This window comes from Pteropus medius, unplaced genomic scaffold, assembly GCF_902729225.1.
Source record: "Pteropus medius unplaced genomic scaffold, Ma_sr-lr_union100, whole genome shotgun sequence".
NCBI lineage: Eukaryota > Metazoa > Chordata > Mammalia > Chiroptera > Pteropodidae > Pteropus > Pteropus medius.
In genome coordinates, this window is record NW_024351647.1 from 1,261,180 (window position 1) to 1,274,998 (window position 13,819).

Sequence of the window (13,819 nt, forward strand, 5' to 3'; positions counted from 1 at the left end):
AGATGTTAAAATACAAGCATGCCACCTAGGAATTAATGGCAGATCTTCTGTTTTTGAAACAATAAAATTGGAGTAGCCCTTTATTTTGGAAGGAACAAGAATCATACAAATGTAAGAAGTAGAACTATAATTGTCAGCAAGCTGTATAAGTAGAAACTACAAATGCAAACCAAAGGATAGGCTTTTCTTGAGCCCAGTATGGAAACAATCTTGCAACATGTAGACAACATATACCACAGGAAGTGAGTTACCTCTGCATATGTAAGAAAACAATCTGGTTTAACACTTTCTTTTATCTTTATGTAGGAGGTGAAGAGTATATCTGAATGTAACTAACTTCCAGAAATGGTACAGAGAAACCTTTGATTTTTATTGGGGGAGTTACTGGAACAGGAATCAAGCTTCAGCAAACAGAGGCCTACTGGGGGACTATACATTTTGAAGATATTCTTTGCTTACTAAGCATAATAAATCCAGTTAAGGATTGCTGGCAAGCTTCAGCAAAGGAGGCCTCTCTCAGCCAGCCCCTGGGACCACTAGGGAGAACACTGTATATAGAGCACTGGGCCCCCCAAAAAGTAGTTAGGATCCTGCAAACATTCCTGGGTTGGACCAGCCATGTAACAACATGCAGGCCTAGTGTCCGGTTACTTCCACAGCAGAGCAACACCAGCAGGACGGCAGTGATAATGGTGATGATGCCAGATAATGCCCAAACTTTATGGAAAGAGGAATTTTGATGCAAAGTGAAGAGATTTCTGAATGCATAAAGGTTTTAGCTTTAAGAGGTACAGGAGTCCAGTGATGGTGGCTTGGATGAAGGAACAGACCCAAGGCCACCGAGGAATGACATACAACTGGATAAAACCTCACAATTTGTCCAGATCTGAGTACCAAGTAAAGCCAGTCCAAAGAGCAGGACACTTAAGGTACCAGGTGGCTGGCTACTTTGAAGGCCTTTATCTTCGATGACAGTTTTGCTGGACCAGAATGATACTCCTCTTCACAAGGCAAAGACTTTAGGGTAATTCTCAGCAGAGTCTATTAATTGTTCCACAATAGCCTTTCTCCCCTTATTTTTTAGCAATAAAACCCCTGATTTTTTTTAGCTGGATACATTTCTCAGACTCCTTTGCAGCTAAGTGTGGTCAATGGGTTCATTTCTGGCCAATAAGATAAAAGACCTAACACATGCAACTTCTTCATCCGTTTCTCCTTCCAGCTGGCTGGAATGCAGATGTGATGGTTGGAGTTCAGACAGCCATCTTGGACCAAAAGGGCCCATTAAGAATGGCGAAGCAGCAATTTAGAAAAAGCCCTAGACTTCAGACTTTACATGCAAAAAATTAAACTTTACAGATTTCTGTCATATGTTGCTAAACTTAATCCTAACCAACACAGGCTCCCAAAGGGGGAACAAAAAGTCAGGGAATAGTTATTTTACAGATAAGAGCAGAGTATTTGCCAGCTTTTTCTCAAGCAAACTGGGAGGCTCCCCAACATGCAAAGAAGCTTTTATGCAAAACATGTTTAGAATACCATACATTAACTAAATCAGGGCACTCAAGGACTCCTGGAGCTGAATATAACTTGATTAAAAATGGTTTAACAACCAAGATGTACTGGGGAGTGGTGTGGGGATAGGGCCTCCTTCATGCATTTGGAAGAGAAATGGCCACTAGAATTCAGTGTTGATAAAATCTTTGACTTAACCTGCACAAGGAAATAAAGAATTCCTAAATTATTTGCAGGCAAATAAACACAAAATAAGGAGTAACCAAAATTTTTTGAGAGCACTAAAAGAGAGGAAAACATACTGTAGAATGTATCAACTATAGAATATATGAAATCCTACATGAGAAAAAATAATTGTTCTGAAGACTGAAAATTCAAGTGACATGAAACGGCATAAAAAGCAGTAATGGAGAGGCCATATATTGCTATGAGTTAAATTTGCTTCTTAATGGGACCATGAAGCTGGTCCTCTCCCAAACCGTTATAAAAATAGCCCAACAAATCCTTAAAAGCATATAAAAAGTCAAAGAGTGATGTATCAGTCCTGATACATAACAGAGGCAATGCTCATTTGGAACTTGTTAAAAAAAAAAATTAGCTCTTTAAGAAATAAACCCAAGGATCTTAAATTACCTCCCAAAGGATTAGAAACACTGACCTTAGGGACTCTCTGCTCAGCACAGTGCACATCTCGTAGAGGAGCCAATGCTGTCACAAATCCCTGCTGCTCAAAATATGTGCTGTCCTCCAGCATTTCCTAACACTCAGGCTCATCAAATTAACTGGTTTGAGGATGTGTCTATTTGTTAAAAGTACTAGAGTGAGGAATAAGACTATTAAAAACTGATTTTATCAGCTATTCCACATAGCAGCAAACCTTTTGGTTCTAAGGCTGAAGCATAAGGGTTAATGACAACCCTTGGTTAAACTTCAATAGTTTATAAGATAAGCAGCAGAGTGAGGATGAGGTTTGAAAAATCAGTTAAAAATACCAACAAAATTTTTCATTGCATGATGCAAACGTACTTAACATTATTGAAATGTACTTAAGAATGGTTAAAGTGGTAAATTTTAATGGTATGTGCTTTTTACCACAATTATATTTTCAAAAAAATATTATATGATTCAAACCAGTTTCACATTTCTGGCCTAGAATTGTTACCTAAGATTCTACTAATCATATCTTCCTTAAATTTTGATGACAAGAGTTGGCTCGACATGGCCTCTTGTTTCTCACTTGTTTTAGATCTCATATTCTGTAACTTCTGTGGGGGAAGACACTAGTCTGTGAAAACATAACAAATCTAAAAATAAAGTAATAAGTGCAAGCTGGGAATTCTGGGCAAGACTTTGGTTTTAAGTCTGTGAAGATATCAAAAACAGAAACAATGATAGCAAAAGCTCAGAAAATGGAAATGAGATAACATTTCTCTAGATTTTATAGGATTTTAAAATTCAATTTATTTAAACTAAAATTAAAAAACCAACCTCTCTCCCCATTTCTATATTCGATAAAAATTTTAAAACCAAGTCATGAAAGAATTAAAAGAAAACCTTGAAGAATTCTTTTTTTTGGTAATATTGGAGTAGGTAAGTTTTTTCTAGGGAAAAAAACAACCAGAGACCATAAAACAAACAAAAAGATCATTTGACCAAATTAAAATTTTAAAAAATTGCATAAACTACATAAATATCATAATACACACAGTTAATTAGGGGAAAATATTTGTAATATATGACCCAAAATGCTAATTTTCTTAATTTATAAATAGCTCAGACAAATGAATAAGAAAATAGGCAATACAGTGCAAAAATGAACCAAAGTACATAAACAGTCCACAGAAAAAGAAAAATCCATGGCTTACAAACAAAAGTGGTCTATATAACTTATAACTAAAGTAATAAAACGTTTCATCTATCTACTGGCAAAGATGAAAAAGTGTGACGTCTACAATGTTGGAGAAGATATAGGAAAATATTCGCAGATACTACTGGTGGGCCCAGAGACAAGCAAGCTTTGGGGAGGGAAGTTATCAAATTCTAAATAAGCAGACCCTTTGCTGACATGGAAAATTAGCCAAGATAACTAAGCTAATAATAAATGTATAACTCTAGAACAAATTATATTTTAAATGTGTCCAATCTTTTTATGTAAGTTTTAGCATTCACTTCCAAAATGTTTTATAAATGATATACATATGCCACTAAACTGAAATCTACATTATAACACATCTCCTAAAAAGAAGTTTAAAAAACTTCATAAGTTTGAAAAAACCTGAAGTTTATTCAGGTCATTAAATTCTGACCTGAATTTACTGGCAGCAAATTTGGCCTGAACTGACACCAGCCTATCAATCTTTATTTAACAGGGTCGCACATTTAGTTGTGTTTGATTTTGGATGCTGACACCTCCCCCGAACACTTTAAGTGAGGTCTGTTAGGTAAGGTAATAGAAGGTACCTGAACACAAAGACTTCTAGATTCTGAAATCCATCAGGCCTCAAGGATTTTGGATAAAGGATAGTGGACCTGAATAACCTTTTCCTAAAGACTATAAACAGCAGGTGATAGTAAGTACTTGCAGAAAGACTACACTCTGATTCATCCTTATGACCATCAATTATTTGCCTGTGGGGCCTATAAAAGTGTTGAGGCTATTTGCCCTGAAAATCCCGGGCCACAGACAGCTATTTGAATCCTTCTGTTTGCCTTTTTCAGTTTTTGTTTGGTTTTGTTTAGTTTTCTACCTTGTTATGAAGGTCACCAGTTGTAAAATCTGAGATTAACAGCAGCCTTGGGACTAGATAATTAAGCATGTATAAAGTAAATAAACTGGCTCTGAATGAAGTCTTAGGGGCTTTGCAGTGATGTGGGCATGACACCTATTTTGGCTGCTTAATGGGCCTATTTCCTGAGTCTCAATATTTAGGAACAGAGAAGTTACAAGATTACCACAAAGTTATGATATTTTTTATTATAAGCATGTATAAGGGGAATATTTACATTTTGCTATTTCTGGTTTAAAATAACGCTTGAAATTAAGCACTAGAAAAGTCAGCTCCCTGAAGGCAGAGGCTATTTTCCCAATGCCTTAGAACCAAGATCCTATTTGTTGAGTAAATCCTGGTTGGGTAGAAAAGATGTGAAATGTCAAAATTAAAGGCAAATAACTACCTTTTAAATGATAATATTCAGAGACTTAATATTTCTGTAGATAACTCTTCAAGGATGGGGGGAAAACTCTATCAACAGCTTATAGTGTGCCTTAACTTATTTCCAAACAAAAGGAAAATAACATTTTAAACCAAATGATACTTAAGAAGGTCTAGACTCAGCACATGCCCTCTCCATTTCAGCTAAGATGAATGTATCTTAGAGGAAGGTACAGGAAAGTTCCTCCACACCGGAATGTATAGTAAGGATGCCTGGGGAGTAAAGTGGGGTTACGTGCTTTACAATCGTGAACACACGGGAGGGTGCGATTTGAAGAAAATTTTGATGGACAGCATCAGTAAGGTCTGTGCAAGCGCCCCCAAAGCGTTCCCAGAACAAAGTAGTAATGGATCCCTATGAATGAGCTGTTATATTACACGCAAGGGCTATCAGCGGGAAAGGGGCAAGACTGGAAGGAAGCAGATATGTTATGGGGTGTCAGTGGGAATAAGAAGCAGTGCCAGGTAAGAGAGTCGACTTGGAGAAATGGCTGTGAGAGAATTCGGCCCAAGTGGGGGATTCTGGAGACCCGCCGAGCGGCCGAGGGTGCAAAGACAAAAAGTGAGCGTGAGTGGAATTGGGAGGGATTAAAGGACTGCAGAATCCTAAAGAGGGTGGACGACTTGGCTCCGGCGGCCGGGCCTGGCCAGGGGAGGTCGCGCCGAGGGAGGCTGGGCCGCAGCAAACCAGCCCTGACCCGAGGAGCCACGTTCCTACCGGTCCGCACGCATCCGGCCGCAGATCCTGGAACTCGGCGCCGTAAATGGCCTCCAGGGCCTGCAGCTCGTGGGCCTGTCGCTGCGGGTAGCTCTCTGGAGGCTCGTCCCGGCCGCGCCCGGGGACCCCACGGCCCCCAGCCATCGCAACACGGTAGCCAAGGCAGAACCACCCCGCGGTGGCGGCGGAGGGCAGGCGCGGAATTCCTAGGGTAGCCTCCGCTCCCGGGACTGACCCCGGGCCGGGCTCCGTGCGGTGGGCGGAACTACACGCGGGGCGGTCCGTGGGCGGGGCGCCGTCCTGGGGGCGGGGCTACACGCAGGGGCGGTCTGCGGGGGCGAAGGGCTGGGGGCGCCGTCCCAGGGGTCGGCAGCCTAGCCCCGAGCAGCCTCTGGCGACACCAGGAGCACTGCCTAGGGTGCGAGGCCAGAAGACTGCTTTGTCCACAAAATGTGGGAGAACCAGAGCAAAGGAATCTGCAGGAACTTGGGAGAGTAAATCAATTAGAGTAGAATAATAACAGCAAATGGTATCGTTTTCACTAAATAAGTCTCTAACAGAAATGCCTGCTGGAATTCCATAATCCTGGCAGTGGTAGTGACAGGAAACTCTTGAAAGACGGAATTTGATGGGTTTTCAAGTCACCGTCTCACCTAGAACCATCCCACAAGTCTACCAGGATTAAAAGTCGTGACCACTACTCAGTTTTGTATCCCCAAACTCATCCTCTTAATCATAGATTCAATATCCAATGCATGTTCTTTGTCCTTACATTTACATCTTTAGGGATCTCCAGTACCGCCTTGTAATTTCAACTGAAAAATGTCTTTCCACACAGGCATCTTCATGAGCTACATTCCCTGAAGAGAATCACGTTCCATGCTCAGTTTATTTAATGTGAATTTAGGGATCTTTCTGTAATATTCTGCCTCCAATCATATTTTTTGAGTTGGCAATTTAACCTGTCTACCCAGACATTATCATTGCACTTCAGCCTCAGTTGCTTACAAAGGCTGCAAGTCGGGTTTAGAATAATCACCTTACCCCAAGTTAGGTTTAAGTGAAATTTCCTTTATGTTGCTTACCACTATACTGTTTGCTAAATGATTATTTAGGTACCTTGCTGTTATCTATCCACTCGGTTTGGGCCAGATAACACAAATGCACTTGTTTGACCTACAATCTCATCAAACCATCTTCTTTCCTCCATAAACCTATTCTTTTTCCAGTGATCCCTGTGTAGGTAAATGGCACCAACCTCCCAGCATTGGCCCAAGCCAACTAAGTGTGATCCTGGATTCCCTTTCTGTCAACTCTCACATCCAGATAGTCACCATTTCTTGAGTCCATCTACTTCATTCTATCCTCACTGCCTCTTAGTTCAGGCCACCATCATCTCTTCTCTGGATGACTTCTATGGCTTGAAAACCAGTCACTGTCTTCATTCTTGGCCCACTCTAAGCCATTCTTCCTATTGCAGCCAGAGTAATGTTTCTAAATCACATACATGATCATATCACTCCAATCCTAACTTTAAAGGTCATATTGTGGTCATATAGAAAAGTGTCCTTGTTATTAAGAAATTTCTACTGTACCTTTAAAGGAGTTATAAATATTACGTATGTAATTGGCTCCCCAATGAAAATAGAGATAATGATAAGTCATATGTAGAATGTCAACCATTGGAGAATTTGGGTAAAGATATATGAGAATTCTTTGGATGATTCTTGTAACTTTTCTGTAAGTTTGAAACTATTTCAAAGTCAAAATTTTACAACAAAAGAAACTGACAAACTCTTTTCCGAAGAGATTGGTTGTACCATTCCACATTCCTATCAGTTTATGAGAGTTCTAGTTACTGTACATTCTTGCCAGTTAATTTGTATTGCCAGTCTTTTAAATTTTAAACTCAGTGTTAGTTGTGTAGTAGTATCTCATTCTGTCTTAATTTACATTTTCCTATTGATTAATGATGTTGAGAATCTTTTCATGTGCTTATTGCCATTCATGTATCTTCTGTCCAAATCTGCTGCCGCTTTTAAAATTGAATTGTTTTCTTTTTGAGTTTTGAGAATTCTTTATATCTTCTGGAAGTAGGTCCTTTATCAGTTATGTGATTTGCAAATATTTTCTCCCAGTTTATGGCTTACCCTTTCATTCTCTTAATACTGTTTTACAAAGAGCATAGTTCTTACTTTTGAGGAAATTGAATTTATTGTTTTTTCTTTTATGAATCATGTTTTTTCATTAGGCAAGAAATTTTTGCTTAACCCAAGGTCACAAAGATTTTTCCTTATGTTTTCTTCTAGAAAAGTTTTATAGTTTTAGATTTTCATTTAGGTCTACCATGCAGTTTTAGTTTAAAAGTTAAACATATATCTACCATATGATACAGCTATTCCACCCTTAGGTATTTACCCAAGAAAAATGAAAGCATATGTTTATACACAGATCTGTATATGAATGTTCATAGCACCTTAATCTCCAAACTTGAAACAATCTAAATGCTCATCAATAGATGATGGACAAATTGAGTTTTAAAATAAATTGAGGTATATCAAAACAGGATACTATTCACCAATAAAAAGAAATGCACTGTCTATATAATAATAGATGAATCTCAAAATTATTACACTGAATAAAGAAGCCAGACAAAAGAGTACATATTGTATACTTTCATTTATATAGAATTCTAAGAAATGTGAACTTAGTAACAGAAGATAAGTGATTATCTGGGGTAAGAAGGACTGGAATGAGCTGGAGGGAAGGATTCCAGAGGGACAAGAGGAAACTCTTGAGGCTGATGGATATGTTCATTACCTTGATTATGTTGACGGTTTCACAGGTATATGCATGTATCAAAATTTATCAAACTGTACTATTTGAATATATCCAATTTACTGATGTCAATTATACCTTAACAAGCTATTAAAAGAAAAAGGTTGTTTTTTTTTATTTTGTTTTGTTTTGTTTCACAGTGGTTTGCTTCAGGATCCAAACAAGGTTCACATATTACATTTGGTTGCCTTATGTGAAATAAAAGGTTAAGTCAGCAGGCTTGGGTTGTACAAACTCTGTATATTTTGAAGAAAAGACTGGTCCTTAACCGGTTCCTGGGAGATAACCTCCAATTCCTTGGAATATGTGGCCCAATAAGAGAGTCATTGTATAAGTGGGGTTCACAATTTATCAGGATACCCCAAGATTTCTCTATTCTCCATGTCTACCCTAAACCCTTAGATCAGTTCTCCAAGAAAGAGTCTATACTTCTCTATGCCTGCCCTGCTCCCTCAAAGTACATCTCCTGGGCTTGCTGTTTATCCTCAACTTCCCAAGGAAAAACTCCCAGATTGGACCCCAAATTTTAAAACCACAATTCTTTTCTCCTTCATTTCTGAAGGATATTTTCACTGAATGTAGAATTCTGGGTCAACAGTTTTTCTTTCAGCCCTTAAAAAATGTGCCACTTTTTTTCCGGCCTACATGGTTTCAGTAAGAAATCTGCTGTCATTCATATTGTTTTTCCTCTGTAGGTAATGTGGCATTTCTCTTTGGCTACTTTCAAGGTTTTTTTTTTTCTCTTATTGTCCAGAAGTTTGAGGAAGTAAAAGTAAAAGTATTTACTTGTTCTTGCAGGTTTCTGTGGCCTGGCAACCAGAAGCAGGAACTGTCATGCAGCTCTTCATGCTCAGGAAAGTATAAAATAAAAATTACTTAGTAACTTTTGCATCATATTGTAAATCTTTGTGTGCATTAACGCATTTAAATACCCAAAATGAATCTTGTCCTTTAAATTCTGGACTAAACTAAGTATATACTTTTATTCCAAAGCTGTACTGTTACTTCCAAGTCAGACAATGAGTCAGTATTTTTATAGTCATATCTCATCTTTTAGCAAAGAAGATATTACTGTCTTGATCACTTAATTTACCAGAATTGGTTCCAGATAACTTTTGGCTTTTTCAAAAAAAATCAGATTTATTCTTAAAGGACATATTTGTTATAATCAGGGATACAGGGAAGAATGTGCCAGTTTCTGAAGTTAACGATAAAAGAAGAGTCTCAAAAACTGTTGAGAAATCACGATATTCTTCAACAGCTAGACAGTTTCCCAAAGTGACTCCTTTAGAGGTGTTAACACTCACGGATATTTTAGTTTGGGCATACTTGCTATTAAAAAAACTCGTCAGGTTGCTTTATGATCACTGTGTGTGTGTGTATGTGTGTGTGAGACAGCGACAGAGAGCAAGAGACAGAGAGCAAGAGTGTGCACACACTATTATTGAGGCTATCTGGGGTGCGGGAGTGTTCAGCCTTCCACATTTTAGATATTCTGATGAATTTAATAGCAATCTATAGGTGAGAGGACTATTACAAATTACATTAGGAGATATATTAATAGAGTCGTATCAGTAAGAAACCATTTCACAGTCCATATATTGAGATAATTTGGAATACATGCAGGTCTTTATTAGTGTTTTTTAAAATAGATAAGTGCTTTGATGGTAATTTAACATACCAAAAACTCTGAACCCTAAAGTAAACATATTTAGCCCAGTAATGTAAAGGCTAAATTCTAGACTCCTAACTCTTCCAGAAAAATTTATCAAAAGTCACTCTGTCCTTTTCTAATTGTAAATTAAGTAGTTCTTCCATTTTTTGAAATATGAGGCTTGTTAGGCAGTATTTTACTTAAATCTATAAAGAATTCTTTAAAATGTTGAGAGATGATACCTTTCTCTCCTCTGATATTTGTTTTAAGAGTCAATGAAAAGGAATCAATACTATATCACCTTTTATTGATTTCCTACAATGTGTCAGAACTGTTAGAGGTTTTCATTAATTTGATATTTTATTGTCCTCAAGACAGCCTTTCAAAATAGGCATTTTAATCCCTATTTGGTAGAGAGGAAACTGGACTTGGAGAGGTCGCGAAACTGCCCAGTGTCACAAATGGAAATGATGGAACAGGCATTCAAACACAGGCCCAGCTGACACCAATATTCATGCTGCTCCCCTGGCCCCCACTATACTAGACTCTTAATCTTGAGAAAGTTGGTAGGTTTGCCTATGTAAAGAGACATTCTGTGTTTCCATGAAAAAGGAAATGGGTTATTGTCTATACTAAGCATAAGTACTCTCCAAAAGAGCCATTTAAATGACATAAACTTATTAGAAACTAATATGTTTCTGGACATGAAAAAACCCAATAGCTCAGTTCAAAGATCCCCAGAGACTCTATTATCACGTACTATTTTTATCTTGCAAGGACCTAGGATATCCTTATTGCCATTAACAATATATACAGAGATTTTTTTTGAAGTCCTGACTCAATAGCTTAATAGATTACAGAAATAAAGTCTGTAATCTCTTAAATATGCAAGCTTCAGTTTTTGTAAATGTATCTGCCAGGATAGGCTGGGTTATGCTGTGATAATGAGCAGCTCCCCAAATCTTGGTTGTTTAGTACAGTAATAGTTTATTTCTTGCTCATACGAAATTTGTTATGGGTCTGGGTGTCTCTTCAGGGCATCTGCTTTTACTCACGCGCCCCCCTCCCCGCTCAATATGGTGAGTCAGAAACACAGGCTGCTTCAATATTCCACCTCTTCCAGTTCAACGGAAGACCCCTTCCACAAGTGCTATGGCTATGCAGCAGAGACACTTGAAAATCACAAACAGCTTTTCAATGCCATAGCCCAAAAATGATTTGTCACTTTTGCTCACATATCATTAGTCATAATACTCACATGACTCTGCCCACTTATAAGAGCAACTGAGAAAAGGTCTTCTGTGTGCCCGAAAGAAGAGGAGAAAGAGATATTGTTGAACACTAGTAATGTCTACATAATAACCTGCACTTCTATGTCTTTTTTAATAGGCATATAAATAGTCATTTGGAAATAGAACTGCTTATTCCAGGTAGGTAGCCAGGGACCATAAAGACCCCTCCTTTATCAGCATGCTGCTTTTGGGGCTTACCAACTCAAAATATTCCTATTTCTTCAGCTTTTTCTTCTCCCCACCTTTAGTGAGAGTCCATGAAGAGGCATGCGAGCGTGTGGAGTGGGGGTACAGGAAGGAGGAGGAAGAGATCTTCAATGAGGAAAGGGAAGAAGGAAGGGAAAATAAAGCCCATAGGCTCCTCCTCATTTCCCGCCACCACCTTGGTTTTTGCAATTACCTTAAATCCTATTTCATCTCTTCTTCTCCCTACCCAAGTCCCTTCCTGCTCTTCAATATATGCTAAGAAAGTTGGAATCTGGGAATTCTTTTGAACAGAAATGGATCCTATTACATTCTATAGATATGGGAAGACTCGTTATTAGCCCCTCTATGCAGATTTTACCTATCACTACACCATAAGAGTATAAGGGAAAAAAAGAAAAAGAAAACAGACTTTTTAAAATTACCTATTGTGCATTTGTTCTAGTCAGACCTTCAACTGACTGGATGAGGCCCACCCATTTTAAGAATGGCACTCTTCTTTGCTCATTTTACAGATTCAAATGTTAATCTCATCCAGGAATACTCTAATTAACAAACTCAGAATAACCTTTGGCTAAATATCTGCGCAACATATAGCCCAGTTAAGTTGACACATAAAATTTACCATTATACCTGTTGTCTCATGATTACAAGAAGAAAAATTCCTAAGCAAATCCAATAGGTATTTTATTAAAAAACAGGTGATTGGCGAAAGCTGTTCTACTCCACACTACTGTCATCTGCCTTCCCAGCACAAGGGCATTAACATTTATTAAATGAATGAACTACTGGTACAAAGAAAAGAGAAGTAACTCTTTTAAATGATGTGGAGACCGAAGGAAGCAGACCTTCCAGAGAGGGAAGTAGATCTACAGACTCAGTAGAACTTCCCTGAGAGTCCTTAATCCCTTGAGCCTCTCACTCCCCTTTTTTGCCCCCACTCTGCCTGAGATCCCTATCATTATTTATTATTTCTATAGGGAAATGGATCCTGAGGCTAAACAACTAACTTAAAAACTTTGGGAACACAAGGTGTTTTTTAACTTGGGAGAATGCTCTCTTATACTATTCATTATGGGAGAGGAATGTTACATATAACAACATTGTCTAAGAGCCAGAGGCCGCTTATTTTTTACCCCATTTCCCATTATCTGCTTTTAGTGTAGTTCCAGAAAGGTTTGTTAAAAATGCTCGCACATAAATGGTTTGGCTGGCTGTCCTAATCACTTGCCTTAAGCTTTGGCTGTACCAGACTGCTGCTAGATATTACTGTTGGCCAGCTCATATACATGTAACACCTGTACATAAGTAATTAAAGTAGACTGTAGTCTATTTTTGCAGTTTTTACCTCCAAAAGAAATATACCTGAAATGAGAACTTTCGAAGGATTTTTTTTTTTTTGACAAAAGGAAAATAGGTATTATGGCAGATTACGTTTTCCTTAAATGACTGCAATAATCTCTCTCATTCCATATGCTCTTCTTCCAATATGACTGACACTCCTCTCCTTGGGAGGTGTGGTCTATGTCCTCTCTCCTTAAATATGTGTGTGTGTGTGTGTGTGTGTGTGTGTGTGTTTACTGCTTTGACAAATAGAATAAAGTGGAAGCGATGTTATGTGACTTTTGAGATTAGGTCATAAAAGTCAATGCAGCTTCTACCTTATCTTCTTGTGATTCTCTCGTAGAATACTCACTTTGAATCATAGCTGCCAGGCAGTGAGAAAGCCAAGTGGCCACATGGAAAAGACCACATATTCCAGCTGACCTCTCAGCTGATGTCCCAGCAATAGCCAGCATCAACTGCCAGATATACGAGCAAACGAGCTTTCAGATTCCAGACTCTGGCTTCAACCTTAAGCTGCCCCAGCTGATGTCATGTGGTACAGAGACAAGCTGTCCCAACAAACCTTGCCCGAATCACTTATTTGTGAGCAAAATAAAGGATTCCTGCTTTTTAGGCCACTAAGTTTGTGATGACCTGACAAGTATAAATAACACTACTATAGACACTTAACATATATTAAATCATGTCCAATCTCGTTGATCTATCTTAAATTCTCTTGCAGCCAGTGAAAATTTCATATAGCACACAGCCATAGGAATCATGCCACTCTATTCCTGTCCCTGGTCCTATAGTTTCACAAAGCAATCCTTCTGCAAGTCTGAGAATCGTGGTGACCTCAGCTGATCAGGTTATTGATTCAACTAACTCTATACCCTAATACAAATTTAGGAACTGCGGAAAATTTACTGATATCTTTTCAGAATTAAAAAAATGAGATTTCTTGCATTATTAAACACTCTTTACATCTGCAAAATTGACTCTTTCCCACATCTTTATCCCAATCATTCTGAGCAGTTTTGAATACAAGGAGGCAGGTGAA

At 38.3% G+C, this 13,819-nt stretch overlaps 1 protein-coding gene across 1 annotated transcript in view; it reads right to left on the reverse strand.

Moving 5' to 3' along the window:
* EIF2AK4 (eukaryotic translation initiation factor 2 alpha kinase 4) overlaps nt 1-5,632 on the reverse strand; it is an 87,821-nt gene extending 82,189 nt beyond the window's left edge. Inside the window, exon 1 of the mRNA XM_039843918.1 lies at nt 5,446-5,632. Within this exon, the coding sequence (XP_039699852.1) occupies nt 5,446-5,589 (144 nt within the window). The 5' untranslated portion in view covers nt 5,590-5,632. The remainder of the gene's footprint in view (nt 1-5,445) is intronic.
* Nucleotides 5,633-13,819: the final 8,187 nt, after the last annotated feature.